Source organism: Geotrypetes seraphini, chromosome 8, assembly GCF_902459505.1.
Source record: "Geotrypetes seraphini chromosome 8, aGeoSer1.1, whole genome shotgun sequence".
Taxonomy (NCBI): Eukaryota; Metazoa; Chordata; class Amphibia; order Gymnophiona; family Dermophiidae; genus Geotrypetes; species Geotrypetes seraphini.
In genome coordinates, this window is record NC_047091.1 from 92,898,811 (window position 1) to 92,921,054 (window position 22,244).

The window sequence follows — 22,244 nt, forward strand, 5'->3', positions numbered from 1 at the left end:
ATCAATTATTGCATCAAATAAAGGCAATTAAACCAATTAAGTTAGGCGGTGGTAGGGCGGTTACCATCGCTTAACTTTTGGCAGCTGTTTTAGAATCTGGCCCTTAATGAAGTTCTGTCAACTCCACTGTCAGACCTCTTCAATGCTTCTTTAATATCAGGAGTGGTCCCAGAGGGCTGGAAAAGGACAAATGTGGACCTTCTCTATAAAAGTGATGAGAAGGCTGGGAACTAGTCTGACCTCTGTGGTGAGTAAATTAACAGAAACACTTCTAAAACAGAAGATAATGAAGTTACTGGAATTCATTGCAGGACTTAAGGCAACATGGCTTCATTGGAGATAGGGCTTGTTAGACTAACAGGGCAACCAAAGAATTGGATCATGGGAGAGAGCTATATGTGGTTTACTTACATTGTAGCAAAGCCTTTTACACAGTTCTGTACAGAGACTTATAAATACAGTGGTACCTCAGTTTACGAGCCTAATTCGTTCTAGAAGCATGCTCGTAATCCAAAGTACTCGAATATCAAAGCAACTTTCCCCATAGGCCATAATGGCAACGCTGACAATTCATTCCACAACCCAAAAAGTGCCAAGGAACTGGGAGGAAGTGGCGAGGGGTGGCCCAAGGGTGTGTACCTGTTGGGTGTTGGGTGCCGGGTGCTGCAGTTTGTAGGTGGCCAGCTGCACGCAAACATCGGGGTCCTTGTACAGCTGCAGGCAGCACCGCCTCAAGGAAATGCCTCCTCCATCCGCCGGCCGCTGGAGATCCTCTGAGCTCATGCAGCGCCACTTCAGGGGGATGCCTCTTCTGTCTGCCAGCCGCTGGAGAACCCCTGAGCCCACGCAGCGCCGCTTCAGGGGGATGCCTCTTCTGTCCGCCAGCCGCTGGAGAACCCCTGAGCCCACACAGCGCTGCTTCAGGGGGATGCCTCTTCCGTCCGCCGGCCAGCCTTCCACGCCGGGTGCCTTCCGCACCATGTTGGAGAACCTCTGAGCCCAAGCAGCCAAGCACCGTCCCACCTGCACTTTGCATATGATCACGCACAACGTCGATGATTGAGGTTGTGCGTGATCATACGCAACGTGCAGGTGGGACGGCGTTCAGCTGCGTGGGCTCAGAAGCTCTCCAACATGGTGTGAAAGGCACCCGGTGTGGAAGGCTGGCCGGCGGACGGAAGAGGCATCCCCTTGAAGCGGCACTGCCTGCAGCTGAAAGTGCTCGTTTATTGGGGCGGCGCTCGGTCTGCGAGACAAAAGTTTGCTGAGTGTTTTGCTCGTCTTGCAAAACACTCGCAAACCGCGTTACTCGCAAACCGAGGTTTGACTGTACACTGAGGGCTCCTTTTACAAAGGCGCGCTAGGGCCTTAACACACGGAATAGAGTGCATTAGCCACTACCGCCTCCTTGTGAGCAGGCGGTAGATTTATGGCTAGCACGCACTATAGCGTACGCTAATCCGGTGCGTGCGGTAAAACCTGTAGTGCACCTTCGTAAAAGAAGCCCTGAGTTTCCTTGATATGCGCCCAAAAGTGACTGATTGAATTAGAAACTGGTTAGGAGGAATGCGACAAAGGGTGACGATAAATGGAATTCACTCTGAGGAAAGGGACGCTACCAGTGGTGTGCCACAAGGATCAGTTCTTGGTTCAGTTCTTTTTATCATATTTGTAAGCAATAATGCAGATGAGTTGTCTCGTAAGGTTTGCCTCTTTGAGGATGATACAAAAAACTGCAATTAGATAGACTCTCCTGATGCTATGGATAACATGATGAGGGATCTAGCAAAGCTAGAAGAATAGTCTAGAATTTGGCAGTTAAGATTTAATGCTAAAAAATGTAGGTCATGTATTTGATTTGCAAAAATCCAAGGAAGTATAGAGGAAAGTACAGACTGAGGGGGGGGGGGGGGCAGTTGAGTACTTCTGTGCATGAAATGAAAAGCTGGACTTAGGGATGATCATTTCTGCTGATTTTAAGGTGATCAACTAAATAGAAAAGACAATTGCAAAAGCCAGAAGGATGCTTGGGTACATAGGGAGAGGAATGGCCAGCAGGAAAAAGGAAGAAATATTGCTTCTGTATAAGTCTCTGGTGAGACCCCATTTAGAGAACTGTGTACAATTCTGGAGATCGCACCTTCAAAAAGATATAATTAAGATAGAGTAGTCCATAGGGTGGCCAGTAAAATGGTCAGTCATCATTCTAAACTGTATGGTATCAGGCTTAAAGATCTAAATATGTATACTTTGGAAGAAAGGTTGCAGAGGAGAGATATGATACAGACATTTAAATATATTTGTAGCATAAATGCACAGGAGGCAAGTCTCTTTTAACTGAAAGGAAGCTCTGGAATGAGAAGGCATAGGATGAATATGAAAGGGAATAGACTCAGGAGTAATGCACAGAAATACTTCTTTATGGAAAGATAGATGAATGCATGGATCAGCCTCCCCATGGAGGTAGTGGAGATGAAGACTGTATTTGAATTAAAAAACCATGGGACAAATACATAGGATCTCTAATGGAGAGCAAGGGATAGTAGTAGGCATGGATGGACAGACATAGGCCATATGGTCTTTATCTGCCGTAATTTCTATGTTTCAGTTCATTCTGTACCATGCTATTGCTGGTCATTTGGAGTTCCTCTTTAACATCAAGCTTTGTTTATCAGTTACATGGACCCTTCCTATTGGCTGTGAGCAATCCTTGGCTGAAACTGGAGGTATGAGCTTCCTCTGATTTATTTATTTATTTAATTTAAAACACTCGTAGCCCACATATCCAGCATCTATGTGGGTGACAGCAATACATACATAATTAAAACAAAATTCAACAGACCACAATCCAATATAATATGTAACTTACAGCCTGAGACCTGCTCCTTAAAACAAATAAGGCCAAATAATTGCTAAAATTACACATTGCCTAGGTTTGAAAAGGCCAATCGGAAAAAAAAGCTTTTTAACTTTTCCGGAAGGCCAAAACATATCAGAAATTAAATGAATAGAGTCTAGAATTGAGTTCCACAATGAAGGTCCAGCCACCTGAAACATTCAGAATCAATTTACAATGTTAGTTCAATGTGTATGGGAAGAATTGTGTGGTGTTTTGCTAATTATATATACAGAAAAGGGCATATGAGTTATGTTTATATTTATTAAAATCTATATATACCGCTTATACACCAATATAACTCAATTCAAATTATGAAAAGAACTCCATTTAAATAGAAAAGGAAAGAAAAAAAAAACCACCCCCCACATTTCTAATACATAATATTCTATAATATCCAAATTAATAAATAAAATTAATTAAATACAAATACCCCCTTAGGTGGGGGTACGACAAAGAGAAAAAGGCCAACCTACCTTACATTCTCCATTGACACAGATATCATGGGAATCCTTCCTGCAGAGGGTCCCGTCCACTACTGCAGCCGCTCGCTCCGTGTAAAAATTAAAACCTTCTGCGAGACAATTAAGGGAGCAGGACTTTACTCCTCCTATATAATAATAATAATAATAATAAATAATAATTTTATTTTTTGTATACCGCCATACCCAGGGAGTTCTAGGTGGTTCACAGCAGTTAAATGTAATACAAACAATGCAGTTGAAATTGAAGAACATAACAAAGCAATCAATAGTCAAACAATTTAAGTCTACAATTTAAGTGAAGGAAAAAAACAAACATACAAGCCAATAGGGGGGAGCAACAATCTTAAAGAATGGGAAGGGATAATGATGGAGAACGTTAAGGATTTGGTCTGTTGAAAAGTTGAGTTTTAATCTGTTTTCTAAAATTGAGATAAGAAGAGGCATATAGAGGTAAAAAGACAGGCAGACAGAAGAGTTAGGCAAAAAAAAAAAGCAGAGGAAGAGAGCAAGAAAAGAAAAAAAGAGGAGGGAACAGAAGGAAAACAAAGAGGAAGATGGCAGAAGCGAGAATGACTTTTTTGCTGCTCCAGAAAATCCAAATGTACTAAGTACTGCTCTCTTTGTCCCAATGGTGCAAGCATAGCCAAGGATGACTCACTATCTCATGGCAGGGGATTCTTCTCTACGCTCTCCCTCCTTTTACACTCATAACCAGATTTCTCTAGAAAATATGTTGAGACTCAATTCAAATTATTTTAATAGCACCATTCTGGTCGAGGCAGACATAGTCCCCCTGGCTCCTTGCCATGCAGCTAGACCAGCATATATCACCGGGCCACTATCCTACTCTGTTGTTGTAGCAGCAAGGCCAACTACTTCATCCCAGTCTTCCCAGTGTCTCCACAGCCTGGAGTCTGAGCAGAGCCTTGTAGACTGTCTCCTATTATCTCATGGTATAAAAACATCTTCTTGGCAGTCCAAAGATCTTTGACTAGAAGTCCTATCAAATAAACTGGTCTTATTTTACTCACTGAGCCCTATCTAACAGACAGGACTCTATCAGTTGCTTAGTACCTCAATCGCTCATCTACCTTCTGAACCTGTTTCAGATAGTATGATTATACTTTTCATTGTTTGGAGCCTACCACAATTGGATAGAAAGTCAGTCACCCCTAGTTACATAATTTATGAGAGGACTATCAAACATTTATCCTCCTCTATTATGGGATCTAAATATAGTCCTTGATCCACTCATGAAAGAACCCTTCAGGCCACTTGTCCTAGCTTAATTCAAACATCTTACCAATAAAACTGTATTTCTCATTGCTATCATATCAGCCAGGTGACTAAGTGAGTTTCAAGCACTTTTAACCTATCCACCATATATCCAGTTCTTCCATAATAGAGTGGTTTGCCTTAGGCACCCTAAATTCTTACACAATTTTCATCTTAATCAATTTATATTACTTCCCTCTTTCTTTCCAGAACTTCATAACAATCCAGCTTAAGAAACTTTGCACATACTTGGCTGTTAGTATTCCTTACTTTATAATTTATGAGACATCACAAACATTCATACAATATGTTGTTCCTAACTTTTTGTCATTTCAACACAAACAATCCCAGATTACCATCATCTAAATGAACCATATTTGCCTAGATATAAGACTGTATTGCTTTCTTTTATACCAATACTAGCCAACTCCTACCAGGCCACATTGGTGCCCCATCGTTGTAAGGGGGGGGGGGGAATTCTGTAACCGGTGTTCTTTTTGACAGACATCAGTTACAGAACTGGCTCCTCCTTTGCCTAAAAACCCTTGTTTTGAGCATTTGGGACTTAGGCTTTTTTGGGGTTTATTATATGTAGTAAAGTAATTGTAGATGTAGTGGTGGTCTGGGCGTTTAAACAGCTGAACGTAGAGGCAGGCCATTATAAAAAAAAACACCTCCTTTTGGATGTGCTTTTTGATAATGGACATTTTCCCTGCTTCTACTTTCAACGTTTAAGGCCTTAGGCCAAAAGGGGACTTAGACTTTTTTTTTATTATGCCCCTCCACGTAAATACAGGACCACAAACTAAAAGTCCTAATATACACAAACAAAACCCTAAGATGCCAGATTTTGCATGCAGTGCAACACCAGAGAAATAGAAACAAATGCATGTCTTCCTGAAAAATGCAAAATATAGACTGCAGATGTAAATTCTCAAAACTGACATATTTCAATCACTATATTAAACATAAAATCATTTTTTCTACCTTTGTTGTCTGATGATTTTTACTTTTATAATCATCTTTTCCCAGTCTCAGGTTGCACTTCCTTCTGTCTATGCTCTTAACTCTGTTTCCATGGCATTTGGTGGCCCATGAGGCTTTCCCTCTGCTGCAGCTTACTGCCTATGCAGGGACAGGACGCTGTGGCAAAGGGAAAGCTTCCAGGGCTGCCAAAGGCAGCATATTTACTTCACTTACACTGCCCGCACCCAAAGAGTGGAAGAGTGCAGCCCGATGTTCCCTGTAAGGTCCAAGTTCATGTCAGCAAAAATTGTTTTTTGCAAGCAAAGGACTGAGTTGATGTGAGCAAATATTTTCCAGTATATTACCCCAATGGTTTTATACACACTATACATTACAAATTAAGAATTAGAAATATAAAAAAAAAATGGAAAGATGATATTTTATTGAAAGGACTTAAAACATTCTTCAGTTAGCTCTCAGAGGTCAACACCTCCTTCCCCATGTCAAGACAGTAAGCTGTCTTGGTCTCTGACAGTTGGTCAAAAATGTATTAAAATTAGTTCAATTAAAATATATCATCTTAATTCTATTTATATTTATTAACCTTTATAAACATGGGTACCACACTACTTTATCCTGAATTAAAAATAAAATTCTGGTGTTTACCTTTGTTTTCTGGCCATTTATTTCTCTGGTTTCTGCTTTTCTCCGTCTTAAATCTCCTGCCAGGATTTTTCTCTCCTTTTCCTTTTGGCTTTCTTCAATTTATTTTCCTACCTCTATCTCCAGATTTAACTGATTCTTACTACTGTACCTACTCTTCAAGTTTACTCTTTTTTTATGGTCTACCGGCAGCTTTCCATCTCTTTCCCTCACCCTGGATCTCCTAGAAACATGAAGGCAGAAAAAGGCCAAATGGCCCACTCAGTCTGCCCATCCACAGCATTCACTATCTCCTCTCCCAAAGATATCTCATGTGTTTATCTCACACCTTCTTGAGCTCAGACACCCCCCCTCTTCTACAAAGCCCTGAAGCCCATAGAGATTTAAAGGGCTTTGGGGCTATTGCTGCGCGGCTTTGTAGAAGAGGGGGACAGTCTTTGTCTCCACCACCTCTACCGGGAGACTATTCCATGTATCTACCATTCTCTTTCAGTATATACAGAAAATTCATGCACTCTGAATTAAAAAATTAGAGTCAGCTGTGCTAAAGGATTTGTCACCTTCTGTCCTCTGGGGAAAATTATTTGTATACTTTATGTCAAGACTTTTCCCTGACTATGTACCTTTTCTCTGGCTATGTGCCTACTCATATGATGGTAAAATTATCTTTTTTTTTCATAAAATGCTATTGAATTTATTGATAGAGGATTAGTTGCTGAGTTTACAAAGGGTCATAGGAGTCAGTTCTGAAGGTGCCAGTAGGTTCTCAGCACCTCCAATATTGATCAAACTCCTTTACTGTGTCTAAGGAGGGATAATTTGTATTGTGTATGATAATCCCAATCATTTTGAAATGTTGGCACCTATTGATTTAGATATGTTCTTAGAATATAAGACCATAATTAACTAAATAGACTTGGGAAAGCTACTGCTTATTACTGGGAGCGAACAACAAGGGATGAATCTACTCTTTAGGATCAGTCACTGTCGGAGAAGAGAAGTTGAACTTGATGGATCTTTGGTATTATCCAGCTTGGCATATCTTATGTTCTTAATTCTGACTGGGAAGTTGGGTCCTGAAATACCAGATGGGATTCACCTCTCTTGGCCTTATTTAATCAGTTCTTGGCAGCTAAACTTGCCTTTAGCTGGCATGATATGAAAGTCTGTAAGTGATTATGACATCAAAGAGGCTATCTGGGGAACCTCAAAGCACATAGATTCAGTGAGAGCAGATATGATGTAGAAAACCAGTGGGAACAGTGAGTCTGTTTGTGCAAGAGATAGAAAAGTGCACAATGGGCACAAGAGGGTACCCCAACATACTACATCTTATAGTCATTACCACAGCCCATCTTTTTCGAGCCAGATGAAAGTCTTGAAATTTCTCATTGGTTTCAATACACCATGAGTAGGATTATCACCTTTCAAATTACTTTCCAGCTGCAACTGCTTTATCTTACTCATAGCATCCAAGTTGCAAAATGTCTCTCTATCTCTAATATGGACCTCATGAGGGCAGAGGAAGAGTTTTACTAAAGAAAAAATTAGATCAGTTAGGGATGTTAATCTTAGATGACATGATTTGGCTGAAGGTGCTTTCAGTCATTTACCTATGACTTCTTATCTACCGATTACTCTTTTGAGGTAGCCCCTACAAGGGTTAGTTGTGTGCATTCGAAAACTAAATACTTTTATCCCCTACTGCTGAGAATGGAGAATAATGATAAATGATAAATTATGGAGGAGAAAACGACCTTATCTATAACGAGGTGCTTATCAGAACAGCACAAAGCTGAACAAAGAGTAAGCCCTCGGTTCATCATCAGTCATAAAAAAAACTCCCTCACAAATAGAGAGTAGTTATTTCCCATTCAACAACAGGAAAGCACAAAAAGGAAAATCCTCCAAGTAAGTATCCATTTGCAAAAAATGAGATGCAAAGCAGTAAGAAAAAGTTAATGGCGAGTTTATTTATTTATTCATACAACTTTTTATCCCATTATCCCAGGGGAGCGCAGAATTTATTCAGGTACTCAAGCATTTTTCCCTACCTGCCTTGGCATGCTCACAATCTATCTAATGTACCTGGGGGCAATGGGGGGGGGGGGAATTAAGTGACTTGCCCAGGGTCACAAGGAGCAGCGTTGAGGAGAAAACAGTCACTGATCTCAAGTAGAGTATATGTCCAGAAAGTCCAGGGAAAAAAGATATCCATAGCATCAAAAAAAAATCTCTATACTTTTTGGTGGGTAAATGTGTGTACCACATATAAGTATGAAAGAATGATGGCGGAACATTTGGGGACTAGTAAGTCCTTTAATGATGTATGGAGTCCATTGACTATTTTTGTTGCATTACAGTAAGGGTCATATTTCTCCCCTTTTCATTAGATTTCTTTACACATCCAGGGAGGGTGGGTGGGTGGGGGGAGGGAAATGTACGTTGAGGAGTTAAATTATTTAATTATAATATTGAAATCACATCATATGTATTATCCTATATAATAAAACTCTAGCTGCGCATGCGCACTCCTATCTGCGTGCTTCCATGATCTGTAGGTCTGTGGCTGCAGGAGTGCGCATGCGCGTGTCCCCAGCCTTCTTCCCAGTACCAACCTACACTCGCCGGCAGGACTGGCCGCCAGCACTGGACTCCCTGCTCTCCATGTCGGTTCCTCTCATAAGCCGCACCAGGGTCAGAGAAGGCTTCCGTCGCTGGCGGGGATCAAGAGGAGCCGCGGCGACACCTCGCGGGGCAGGAAGGGTAGTGCCAAAACACTCCAGCCGCAAAGGGATGCCGTGGTCCCAACTCCAAACCTGTGATTCCAGCAGCGTGTGCAGCACTCTACACACGCTGCTTCGGGGCCTTCTACTGCCCTGATTTGCTCTGCCGCGTCTCTGATGATGTCATCAGGGACGTGCCAGAGTAAATAAGGGCAGTAGAAGGCCCCGAAGCAGCATGTATAGAGTGCTGCACACGCTGCTGGAGGCAGGTTTGTTGGGACCGCGGGAAGGGAAGGGGGGGCGGGGGGTAGGGGAAACGCTGCTGCTGCACAGGGAAGTGGTGTGGGGGGAGGGAACTAGACCTATGAGAGAGCAAAATAGTTTTGTTTTCTTTTTGCCTAGATAAAAAGTGAAATCACTTTGCAAATTCAGTAATATCTTGGAATTTTTATGAGCAACGATCATATAGCAGGATGCATTCAGCAATGACCACAGTTTTTTTTGAGCATCTGTAAAAATTTAGACTGTTGGCATACTTCCATGGTAAGATGAGTCCTGATTGAGCTAGGGCTGTCCAGTACACGGGCACCTCCAGGTTGTGTTAGCTCTGCGTGCCCTGCAGGTGTTGCTGTGGGGTGGGAAGGGAAGTGGGGGGGGGGGGGATCGAAATGCTGCTGTACAGGGAAGTAGGGTGGGGGGAAATGCTGCTGCACAGGGACATGGAGGGGGAGGGTATGCTGCTGTGGCTGCTGCACAGGGAAGTTGGGGGGGGGGGGGGAAGAAAGACAGACAGCGGGAGAAAGGGAGACAGAAAGAAAAGAAGAAAGACACAGGGGCAGGGAGAGACACAGAAAGACAGACAGACAAAGGGGGCCAGGGAGAGAGACAGACAGAAACAAAGACAGCGGGAGGGACAGAGAGACAGAAATAAAGAAAGACAGACAGACATATATTCTAGCACCCGTTAATGTAACGAGCTAAAATACTAGTTGTATTAATAATTAACATGAGGATGGGAGTAAATGATTGTTTAATGTAATAATTGTATAGTTATTACTGCGTTTTATGCAGTGTTTATGATTTACCAATTGTATTGCACTATCAAAGTTTGAAAATCAATAAAGATTTAAACACAAAAAAGAATCTGTAAAGTTCACAGAACACAATGGTAAATCCAAATGACGCTTAAAATACAAAGTACTTATCTACTCGGACGTTTCCCTCCTCAGCTGGAACAGAAGCTCTTCTAATTTATAAAAGTTGTCTTTTTTTAGTCATGACTGGGATTGCTGTACAGATGATAACATTTAACTGGAAAAATCATGATTGTCTTAATTTCTCTTTTTGGTGGGTAAATTTATGTTCCACATATAAGTATGAGAAAATGTATGCGAATTTATTAGGACATGATCATATGTTTAAATTGGTTTGGGAGCCATTGACATCTTTTATGAATGCAGTATAATTGGCTTGTTTCTTTAATTTGGTATACTTTTATTCACATCCAGGGTGGGGGGGAGGGAGGGAATACTTTAGTATTATATAAGTTAGTTGTTGAAAATTTTAAATATGTGTTCACTATTGATTGATTTATTGGTTATTTAGTGGAAGGGTGAGTGGGATAAAAATACTGTATGTATATATTTATAAGATGAAACTGTGTTTTGTGTTTTATTTTCTGATTGTTAAATATATATTCCATTGTTAAGTCTTTTTGAAAAATTAATAAAATATTTACCAAAAAAAAAGTCAATTTCTCCACAATACAGCTCTACTCACTGTTACCCCGTTTCACATTTGCATCATCAGGAGGTAAAAATAATTATCAGCACATCTTATTACTGCTTAATTTACAGACTTAATTTGGGGGGAGGTTTTGGTTGTTTTTTTTTTGACTGATGATGAACTGAGGGCTTACTCTTTGTTCAGCTTTGTGCTGTTATGATAAGCATTTCAATATAGGTGAGGTCTTTTTCTCCTCCACAATTTATCATTAGAGCATTATTCTTCATTTGCAGTAGGGGATAAAAGTATTTAGTTTTCTAGTACATTTTATTTATCTTGTTCTGTGGATTTAATAATAATAATAATAGTTTATTTTTATATACCGCCATACCCGGGAGTTCTAGGCAGTTCACATCAATTAATCATTATACATACTGTACAAATAGATATTTAAAATTTAAAAACAAGATCACTTCAATCAGGACCACCTTCAACAACACTCCAAGCCACCTCGACAAGATAAAAATATATCCTGCAACAGGAGAAGCCATTGCAGCAGACAGGACTTGGACCGACTTCCCATCAGTACAATGGCCTGATATGAATCGACTTTATAAAAAATACAGCCAAGCATCATGCGACCTGAACAACTGTCCCACTTATCTGATAGCAAATGCCTCCCCCAAATTTAGAGCTCCCCTCATGCAATGGGTACAAACCACGCTTACGGAACGTCAATTCCCATTGGATCTAGGCGAGATCATAATCACCCCTATTTTGAAAGACCATAAAGGCCCAATAGATATCCCCTCCAACTACAGATCTAACGCCTCAATACCAATATACATTAAACTAATAGAAGGATTAGTTGCATAATACCTCACAAACTACCTGGATGACCACAACCTACTTCACCCTTCACAATCAGGGTTCAGAACCAACCATAGCACGGAGACACTACTAGTAACTCTCCTAGACACAACCCAACAGCTCCTTAGCAAAGGCAGAAGGATATTGATAATTCAACTTTATCTCTCTGCTGCATTTGACTTGTTAGACCACTCCATACTACTACAGATACTAGAAGCCATAGGGATCTCAGGCAGAGTATACACCTGGTTCCAAGGATTCCTTAAATCAAGATCATACAGAGTAAAGACAAACGATATTAAATCAGACCCCTGGTCAAACCCCTGTAGAGTACCACAAGGGTCATCACTGTCGCCAATGCTCTTCAACCTCTTTATAGCCTCCCTTGGATCCACTCTAAATAACCTAGATGTAACATCATTCAGTTACGCAGACATCACCATTCTCATCCCCTTCGACTCACCAACCCCCACTTCAACAGAAAAACTGTAAAAAAATACTAGAAGCAGTGGAAAAATGGATGACTGACCACAAATTGAAGCTGAACTCGGACAAAACAAAATTTTTACTGCTTGAAAAGGACAAAACCCCATCCATTACAGAATTAGAAGTAAACGCCACCAAATACCCTATACAGTCTACTCTTAAACTCCTAGGAGTGATGATAAATAGATGCTGCACCATTCATGTCCAAATCAACAAGACCACCCAGAAAGCCTTTTTAATCATGCGCAATCTGTGAAAAATAAGAAAATTCTTCGACAAAGAGCAATATAGGCTCATAGTCCAATCCCTAGTCCTAGGTCTAGTGGACTATTGCAACATCCTCTACCTACCATGTCCCGCAAACATGATAAAACAACTACAGACTGTACAAAACACAGCCCTCAGACTGATCTATTCACTAAGCAAATATGACCACATCACCACTGCATATCTTGACTCTTACTGGCTACCTATACAAGCGCAAATTCATTTCAAACTGTACTGTCTATTATTCAAAGTAATAAATGGCACTGCCTCCACATATCTAATCACCTAAACTGGAACAATATAACTAGACAAAGGAGAACACAGACCCCATTTACCTACCCACCATTCAAAAGTACTCAGCGCAAGAAGATATATGACAACCTACTAGCGACGCAAGCAGCGAAACTTGACCACCACATCTCCAATTTGCTGACTACGATTGACTTCAAATCATTTTGAAAAGAAATCAAAACCCTGCTATTCAAAAAATTTATCTAGATACCAAAACACTTCCCCTTATTCTTCCCCCCCCTCGTAAATTCCTTCTCAAAGCCTCCTCCACTCTTGTAATTTTCCCTTCATAAACCCAATTATGTAAACAGTGCCCTAAACTGTAATTTTCCTGGAAATGTCCAGTTACCTTCTTTTGTAATCTGCCTTGAACTGAATAGAAGTCACTAATGTAATGTAATTTAATGTAAAATTGAAATCATCCAAAATTTTGGCAAAGTTAAAGCTTACAGTGGGAAGATACAAACAATTTAAAAGGAGATAAAAATTATAAGTAAGTAATAAGATACATTAGGTTGCCAGTCTATTGAATAACTGAGTTTTTATCTGTTTTCTAAAATCAAGATAAGAGAAAGCTTCTAACGCAATTTTGGCAAGCCATGTATTCAGTGTGGCCGCCTGAAAAGAAAAGATTCTGTGTGCATCCCATGACTGCTATATTTAGAGTATGTTGGAGAAGATATTACTTTCTCAAATGTATTGCAAGTGCTGCTTTAGACATCCATATCATTCTTTTTCAAAATTTAGATGTGGACGTCCACGCTATATGGATGTCTAAAAGCCAGTTGTCAGACAATCCAAAATAACAATAGAGCTTCTAAAATAACCACCATAGGCAACATAGATGCGCTTGCAAATTCATCTTAATAGGCCAGTGGCACCCAATATAATTAGGATAATTTCTCTACATTTCCATGACATTTCCTGGTCTGATTGGATTTGTTGATATTTGATGATCTTATACAGAATAGTTACTTTGTATCAACGCTGCCATTCTTGGTGAGGACTACATTGCAAGATACAGGTTTTATTTTTGTCTTACATCAAGGATTTTATCAGTGGGAATGGGACCTTCCCAAGTGATTATAACATCTTCATTCTCCACAGTTCTATCAAGGTAATGATCCAAGTGTTTTTCCTTCTTTTTGGCATGTTCCCCCTCTTTCTATAGCTTGCCTAGATTGTAAATACTGAGTCACAAGTATAATGTTAGCTCCAACAGAGTGGAACAAGCTCCTGCCTGACCTTTGTGCTGAGACTTCAATGAGGAAGTTTACAATTGCAGTCAAGTCATGGCTCTTTATAGGCAGTAGGACTCACTCTCTGTCTTTTTCTCTCTAGTATTTGCTTTCTTTCTTCAGTTTTTTTTTGTTTATTGAAAATCACCTTGTTGTCATGTGACTAAAAGCAGTTAAGCAAATACCTTTCTTTTTTTTTTTTAAATTCTTTATTCATTTTATAATTCACAAGTGTACAGTAAATATCAAACAATTAGAATACAATATCACTTGAAAATCTACCATATCATACAACAAAAAGATATAACCCCCACCCCCTCCCACTTCCATATACAACAAAAAAAATATACCACATGAATATAATATCTTATCATTCATATATATTATTAATAGAAATCAACCCCCCCGATCCACATGTAAGAATTAAAATTGGGAAAAGTGTAAATTATTCATTATAATAATTTAAAAGTGGCCCCCACACATCCTTAAATTTATTATAGTAACCTTTTTGAACTGCCAAATACCTTTCAAATAAACGTTACCTATTCAATGTTCAATTTTATTTGATATACTGCACATAGAAAACAAAATATTGACAGTATACAAGGTCAACCTATAGAGGGACTGCCCAAAGTTTTGAAACTGCAGTTCCAGAGAAGGTACTGGCGGCAGGAGAGACTCAGGTGGGAGGCTGAAGAGCTCAGGTGGGGTCTGAAGAGAAAGAGAGAAAGGCTGCGTTGGGGGGCTGGGGCAGTTTAAGGGAGAGACTAGTGGGAAACAGAGGCAGGGTAGGGTATTGTGGGTGGGGTGAGGTGGGGCATGGGTGGGATCAGGTATCCTCTTTTTTGGCTTAACAAATATGGCAACCCTACTCAGATGAGATGGTGAATGTAGACCCCGGAACCTGCGAAGTGCCACTCCAGGAACCAAAAGCAGACATCCAGCAGGATGAGGACCCCTGGAGCAACATACTTGCCCTGGAGGGTGAAGAAAAGGGTGAGGAGGAGGAGCATGAGATCGGCCAGCTGTCTAGGCCTACCCCGAGATAGAGACCTCACACTCTATATACTGGTATCAATCAATAAGTATATTTATTAACAAATTAGTAACAGCTTACAAGAATAAATCATTCAGCATATAGAGTAACAGAATGTGATCTTCAGGCTTGAGGATCCTCTGATGTCTGTTCTACCTACTTCCTCTTACATGCCTGTTTTTATACATTTCTTGGTGGCCAGCACCATGTTGGTCTAAATCACATGATAAATCTTTATTGGTTATTTCTTACACGTCATTACATTTGTTAATTCATTAATTGGTTCATAATATCTGTGTCATACCATATGCATGTCCTGTTTACCAGAAAACCTATCCTTTTCCCGCATATGTCCTTTTAATCCTACCACGTCAGCAATTCCAAGCCCTGCCTTTATCACAAGATACACTTGCTAAATAATTTTCTTTAGAATTCCATTCTTGACCAGGATGTGGTCATCCTTTCATAATATCCTGGCAGGCGTGAGGCCCTATTGCCATGCAACTGAGTTACGTCTTACTTGCTTGTTTGTTCCTTCTTATAAGTTTCGCTTAGCCCAGCAGTTAGCTAAGTAGGGTATTTCCCAATCAGTATATGCCAGCTGGCAAATGTAGTAAGAAATGTCTTTTAAATGGTTAATATACTGATTTATTAGTGCAGGAGGGAGAAAAAGGGGATTTTCCTTCTTTGAGGTCCGGTTTCTTCACCTTTAGAGTATCCAAAGGACTTAATGTGCTTCACCTGTATCATACAAGGACTTTTATAAGTGTATTTTCCTTTATGCCAGAGTTTTCCATGATTTTCTCCTTCCTCTCAAGCATCACAGCCACCCAGTTGTGGCCTAAGGACAAGCTGCCTATCACACGTAGTGTGCCCCTCCCCATAATGTTTGGTATTAGTGAAGCTGAGCATACGAGAGGGAGGTGCATCCTCTGCACAAGTTCAGTTTTCATGCATATTCAAGAGACGAGCCTTTGTCAGGCATGCTCGATTTCACTAAAACCAAGCATGTACACAAGGGATGGTAGGGGGCAGGGTACGCAGTGAGATGATTCAGGAAAACAAGCATCGGCTGCTGGAGGGCTTCTTCTGGTGGGGCTTGGAGACCCCCGCCAGACAAACTAGTACAGAAGACAGCATATCAGTATTAGCGAGGCCTAAATCAGGCCCTCCTTCCCCTGTGGCTACACCACTGCTCCAAGAGACAAGCAGTGGCTTTTCCAGGACTCCTTGAGCTACCACTAAAAGTGCCAGTTTATAGTCATAAGTGGAATATTGCCTTAAAGATCAGAGCTCTGGAGGACAACCAAGGAAATATAGGTCAAATCTTGCTGCTTCTCTTTGTGATCTTAGGCAAGTCACTCAACCCTTCATTGCTGAAGGTACAAACTGAGATTGTAAGCTCTCCAGGGAAAGGGAAATACTAGTGTATCTGAATGTAACTGACCTTGAGCAAATCCGAAGAATGAGGGAAGAGGGGGAGTTTGTGAAGTGGGGGAAACAGATGAGATACACTTAGTAGCCTCCCTTTTAATTCTGCACATTTTCTACAATTGAAACGGGCTCCACCGCTCCTTGTTTGTATTTCATTGATGCCAAAATTAACAGACTCCCTCTCCCCCATCCCACAAGATACATATATTGTGGTATTAAGCAGGTCATGCTTGCTCTTTGTGTTCATTTCCATCTCATGAGCTAATTAGAATTGTTCTGGAACAATTTTACGTTGCTTTTCCAAATTGCATGATTTCTCAGCTCCCTTTTAGTTTGTGACCCCCGTGTGATCCCCTCTCCTGCCCATCCCTTGGCGTCTACCAGGAATCAAAAAAGTTAATAATGCTTGGAAGGAGTTTGACCCCCCCCCAAGAAAAAAAAAACCCAGCAGGCAAATTCCTGCAGAGCTCTGATGAATTCTAGGGGCCTGGGAATGCTGAGCATAGCACTTTAACAATATCTTGCATTCTTGAGAGGTTGTGTGCTCTAAAACTTTATAAGTCACAAAGGAGCACAACACATGCAAAGCATAAAAACTAGACTGTCCTTGCACATAAGAACATAAGAATAGCTAGAGAAAACCCAGACATGTCCTCTTTTTAGAGGACTGTCTGAGTGCCTGGATAAACTTTCCAAAATCCAGTAGCTTGTCCGGGTTTTGGAAAACCCCAACCTCCCGGTAGCGTCTGGAGGGCCTCTGAGCAGATGACATCACATGCATCTGTGCATGCTCGGAGACCCTCCAGACACGGCCCGGAGGTTGGAAAACAAAGACAAGGCTTTGCGGGGGGTGAGGCTAGAGGCGGAATGAAATGGGGCTAAAGGCAGAATGGGGTAGGACAGGAGGCAGAATGGGGCAGGACAGGAGGCAGAATGGGGCAGGTCCAGACAAAAACCTGATAACTCTAAGCATAGCCTTACTGGGTCAGACCAATGGTCCATCTAGCCCAGTATCCCATCTTCACAGTGGCCAATCCAGGTCACAAGTACCTGGCAAAAAACCCAAATAGTAGCAATGAATTCCATGCTATTGATCTAGAGCATGCAGTGGCTTCCCCCATATCTGTCTCAATAGCAGACTATGGACTTTTCTTCCAGAAATTTGCCAAACCTTTTTTTTAAACCAGTTACATTAACTGCTGTTATCACATTCTTTGGCAATGCATTCTAAAGCTTAACTATTGGTTTTAAAAGTGTTACTCTGTAACTTCATCAAGTGTCCCCCTAGTCTTTGTAATTTTTGATGGAGTGAAAAATCGATCCACTTATACCCATTCTACTCCACTCAGGATTTTGTAGACTTCAATCATATCTCCTCTCAACCATCTCTTTTCCAAGCTGAAGAGCCCTAACCTTTGTAATCTTTCCTCATATGAGAGGAGTTCAATCCCCTTTATCATCTTGGTCGCTCTTTTTTGAACCTTTTCTAGTGCAGCTATATCTTTCTTGAGATAAGGAGACCAGAACAAATAAGCTGAGTAGCACAGGTCCCAGTACAGATCCCTGTAGCAATCCACTATTTACTCTTCTCCATTGAGAAAAATGTCCATTTAACCCTACCCTCTGTTTGTAATAATACCCTCTGATAATAATAATAATAGCTTTATTTATATCCCGTCAAACCTTTTTAGTTCAAGATAATAAAGGGAATAGACTTAGTAGAGAGAATGAGAGGGCACTCACTAAAGTTAAAAGGGGATAGATTCTGTACAAATATAAGAAAGTTCTTCTTCTCCCAGAAAGTAGTAAGAAATCTGGTACTCTCTTTCAGAGGCTATTATAGGGGAAAACACCCTCCAGGGATTCAAGAGAAGGTTAGACAAGTTCCTGCTAAACCAGAACATACGTAGGTAAGGCTAGACTCAAATAGGGCCCTGGACTTTGATCTAAGGGCTTCTGTGTGAGTGGACTGATGGGCACGATAGAACACTGGTCTGACCCAGCAGCGGCAATTCTTATGTTCTGTAAGAAGAACAGCGAGGTAACATTTATTAGATTTGGGAGATAGACAGCTATTTGGCGGGGTGACGTAGGGCGAGATAGATGTTTAGGGTAAGATAGGTACTGAGCAGAGTTGAAGGGTCAGATAAATTTGTCAAATAGGTGGGTTTTTAGTGATTATTTTAGTGAGTTCAGAATTAGGTCACTTAAGGCGTTGTTCCAGAGCTCAGCTTGAAAGGAGCATATCCTGTTGAGGAATCTTTTGTATTTGCATCCTTTGGGAGAAGGAAATGTGAACAGTATTGTTCTGTGTGAAGAGCGAAGTTTGTCCTGTGGGGTGAAGTGTTTCAGGAGGTAGGTGGGGGCAGTGCCAAAGAGGGCCTTGAAGCAGAGGCAACCGAAATTGAAGATTCTGGCCTCGATAGGTAGCCAATGAAGTTTCTTGTAATATGGGGTGATGTGGTCAGTGGCGTACCAAGGGGGGGGGGGGAGGTCCACCCCGGGTGCAGGCTTAGGGGGGTGCACAGCCGGCCAGGACCAGAAAATTCAGCTCCCTTTCTCCCTCTCTGCCCCTTACCTTTGTGGCCGCGAGTCTAAATTACCTTCTTTCAGCAGCTGGAGTTGCGTGTGGCTGCCGTAAAGGTCATCTCTAACGCAACTGGAAGTTACATCAGAGACGACCTTTACGGCAGCCATATGCAACTACAACGCTCCGGCTGCTTAGACTGGCAGTTTAGACGTCGCCGGCCACAGGGCAGGGAGGTTTGTCGGACCGGGCCTGTTGGGGGGGGGGGGGGGGTGAAAGTGCCATGAAGGTAAGGGGCAGGGAGGGAGAAAGGGAGGAAAGGTGGGGTGGAGAGGAAAAGACGCTGAAGGGAAATGGATAAAAGAGAGGGGGGAGAAGGACGCTGAAAGCACATGGGGAAGACAGAGGGGGAGAAGGACGCTGAAAGCACATGGGGAAGACAGAGTGGGGAGAAGGACGCTGAAAGCACATGGGGAAGACAGAGGGGGGGATAAGGACGCTGAAAGCACATGGGGAAGACAGAGGGGGGGAGAAGGACGCTGAAAGCACATGGGGAAGACAAAGGGGGGGAGAAGGACGCTGAAAGTACATGGGGAAGACAGAGAAGGAGAAGGATGCTGAAAGCACATGGAGAAGACGAGGGGGGGGGGAGAAGGACGATGAAAGCACATGGGGAAGAGAGAGTGGGGAGAAGACATTGGCAGGGAAGAAGACAGAGATGCCAGACTATGGGGGGAGCGGAGGGAAGAAGATGGGTGCCAGACCAATTTGGAAGGGGGGAGAAAGGGAGAAGCACAGTAACAGAGCAAATGGAAGATGCAGAGAGAAGAGAGACAGTGGATGGAAAGAATTGAATGAGAAGATGAGGAAAGCAGAAACCAGAGAAGAAAAAGGTAGAACAAAAATTTTCTATTTATTTATTGCTGTAGGAGACATGTGTCACTGTTTCTGTGGTGTTGCATTGTATGCAGAGTCCAGCTTCTTGCTGATTCAATTTAACCTTTGTCTGTATATTTCTATTTTATCCCCCCTTTTACAAAACTGTGGAGCGTTTTTTAGCGCCAGCCGTGATGGTAGCAGCTCTGATGCTCAGAATTCTATGAGCGTCAGAGCTGTTACCACCGTGGCTAAAATCCACACTACAGTTTTGTAAAAGGGGGAGGGGTTAGTTTGTGATGACATATTCCATACTAGTCGAAGGTGTTTTCTGTGTTCTGTGTGTTCGAAAGACATGGTTTTCTGTTAGGATTGACGGTGTAGGATTGATCTGTACTAGTCTGGCTTGTTTAGTTTTACAATGGGTGTATTGATGTTGTACTGCTCACTGCAGTATGTAAGATGCTGCCTTTTCCTAGGTACTCATGTATGACGTGTGGCTTGTTACTAAAAATCATGTTTTTCATACAGATGGGGGTGGGGGTGCCAAAAAATGATGGGCCCCGGGTGTCACATATGCTAGGTACGCCACTGGATGTGGTCGGATTTTTTTTCAAGCCAAAGATTAGTCAAACATCTGTGTTCTGGATAAACAATTCTTACTCCTCAACTGAACACTGTCATGATTCTTTAATTTTCTCAGGAGCCTCTCATGAAGAACTTTATCAAAAGCTTTCTGAAAATCTAGATACACTACAGCAACTGGCTCACCTTTATCCACATGTTAATTTACACCTTTAAAGAAGACAAGCAAATTGGTGAGGCAAGACCTCCCCTGGCTGAACCCATGCTGTCTCTTTCCCATTAAACCATGTTTGTCTACATGTTCCACAGTTGCACAATGGCTCCAAAATGGGTCCTAGAATGAAAATCTAGGCAATGATCTTTTTACATATGCATAAAGAGAGCTGAAATATCATTCTGTGTCACTGATTCTACAGGCAAAGATTCCTGCTATAAAACAGAATTTTCTATTACTTTTCCCACCCCGATATAGTGAAGTCAGAGCCAGTGCAAGGTTAGCAGGCACCCTAGGCAAACCTTCATCTATACACCCCTCTCAATTACTGCCATTCCAAATACAGAAATATTACAAACAAGACCAGCAAAAACCCTTCCCACCCTCCTACCAAAAATGAAGACCATCCTCAAGGAGGGTGAAAAACGAACTTCCTCTTCTAAATGCCCCAAAGCTGCTCTGATGCTCATAGAAGAGACATGAACATGAGAAAAATGCAAGAGGCGGCATGAGGGAGTAAGACTAGAAGGCAGTGAGTCGAGAAAAGATAGAGAGACAGGCTATGGAAAGACAAATATATGGAGTAAAGAAGAAATTAAAGAAATGAGAAGAAAACCGGAAAAGAATTAATAAAAGACAAGAAACATGAAGGCAGAGAGGAAGCATAAAAGAAGGCCAAGAATTATCAGAGACAGAGGATACAAGACAAGTTATAGACACTGTATTTTGACATTCTTCTCCAGCCCAGGATAAATAAGTTATTTTACTGAAAGAGGGAGCTTTGGCAGGAATAGAAAGGAACATCATTTTCCTTTGTTTTGTTTTTTTACAAAAATAAAACAATTATCCTGCCTGAGAATGGGTGGTATGGATAGGCCAGATTGGATTGGAAGGAATATGGCTATGGTATAGTTTGGCAGTGGGGAGGAGGGAAGAAAAGTGAGGTGAGGTAAGTTGGTGGAGATAAGTTGGGACTGAGGAGGAAGAGAGACTGATGGGACATTCAGTGCTTCCCTAGCTCTTCTTTTAGCCAAGAATATGTACTATATACTCAAATATAAACCCGGGGTCTCTCCTTATATTTGAGTCATCGCCTCCCCGCCCTCCTCCTGGACTTGTTGCAGGCCTCCGCTGGTGAGGTTGGCTGAGACAGGAGGGATCCCTCCCATCTCCTGTCCTGGCCAACTCTGCCAACTTTTTTTGCCTCCCTCCCGCCTTCCCCCTATACCTTTCTGAATACCTGGTGGTCCAGCGGTGTACTGAGCAGGAGTGAGTTTTCTGTGCTGAACCCCTCCCTAAATAGCTGCCATGAGTTCTTGCAGGACTCTTAAGAACTTGCGGCAACCATTCAATGAGCAGCTCAGCACCGGACAGGAGCGAGGAAAGGTCGCTCATGCCTGGTACACCGCTGGGCTGTGAGAAATCGAGGCAGCTATTCAGGAAGGGGCTCAGCATGGGGCAGGAGGGCAGAGAGCTTGCTCCTGCTCGGTATACCACTTGATCACCAGGAATTCAAAAAGATGCATGGGGAGAAGGAGGGAGGGAGGTAAAAAAAATTGTCAGTCTGCCGGGACAGGATGGATCCCTTTTGTTCCAGCCCACCATGTCATACAGAAAGCCCAGTGGAGGCCTGCAGGACATTGGGAAAGAGGGAGGATAGGATACAGGGTAGGATGCAGAGCCT

General features: G+C 41.9%; 1 protein-coding gene across 4 annotated transcripts in view; it reads right to left on the reverse strand.

Moving 5' to 3' along the window:
- ADAMTS10 (ADAM metallopeptidase with thrombospondin type 1 motif 10) overlaps positions 1–22,244 on the reverse strand; it is a 192,587-nt gene that overhangs the window by 59,259 nt on the left and 111,084 nt on the right. For all 4 annotated transcript variants that reach the window (XR_004540309.1, XR_004540310.1, XM_033954332.1 and 1 more), the window contains one exon: positions 3,373–3,506. Coding sequence is in view for 2 of the 4 variants with exons in the window: in XM_033954332.1 (XP_033810223.1) it covers positions 3,373–3,506 (134 nt within the window). In the remaining 2 variants the exon portion in view is untranslated. The remainder of the gene's footprint in view (positions 1–3,372; positions 3,507–22,244) is intronic.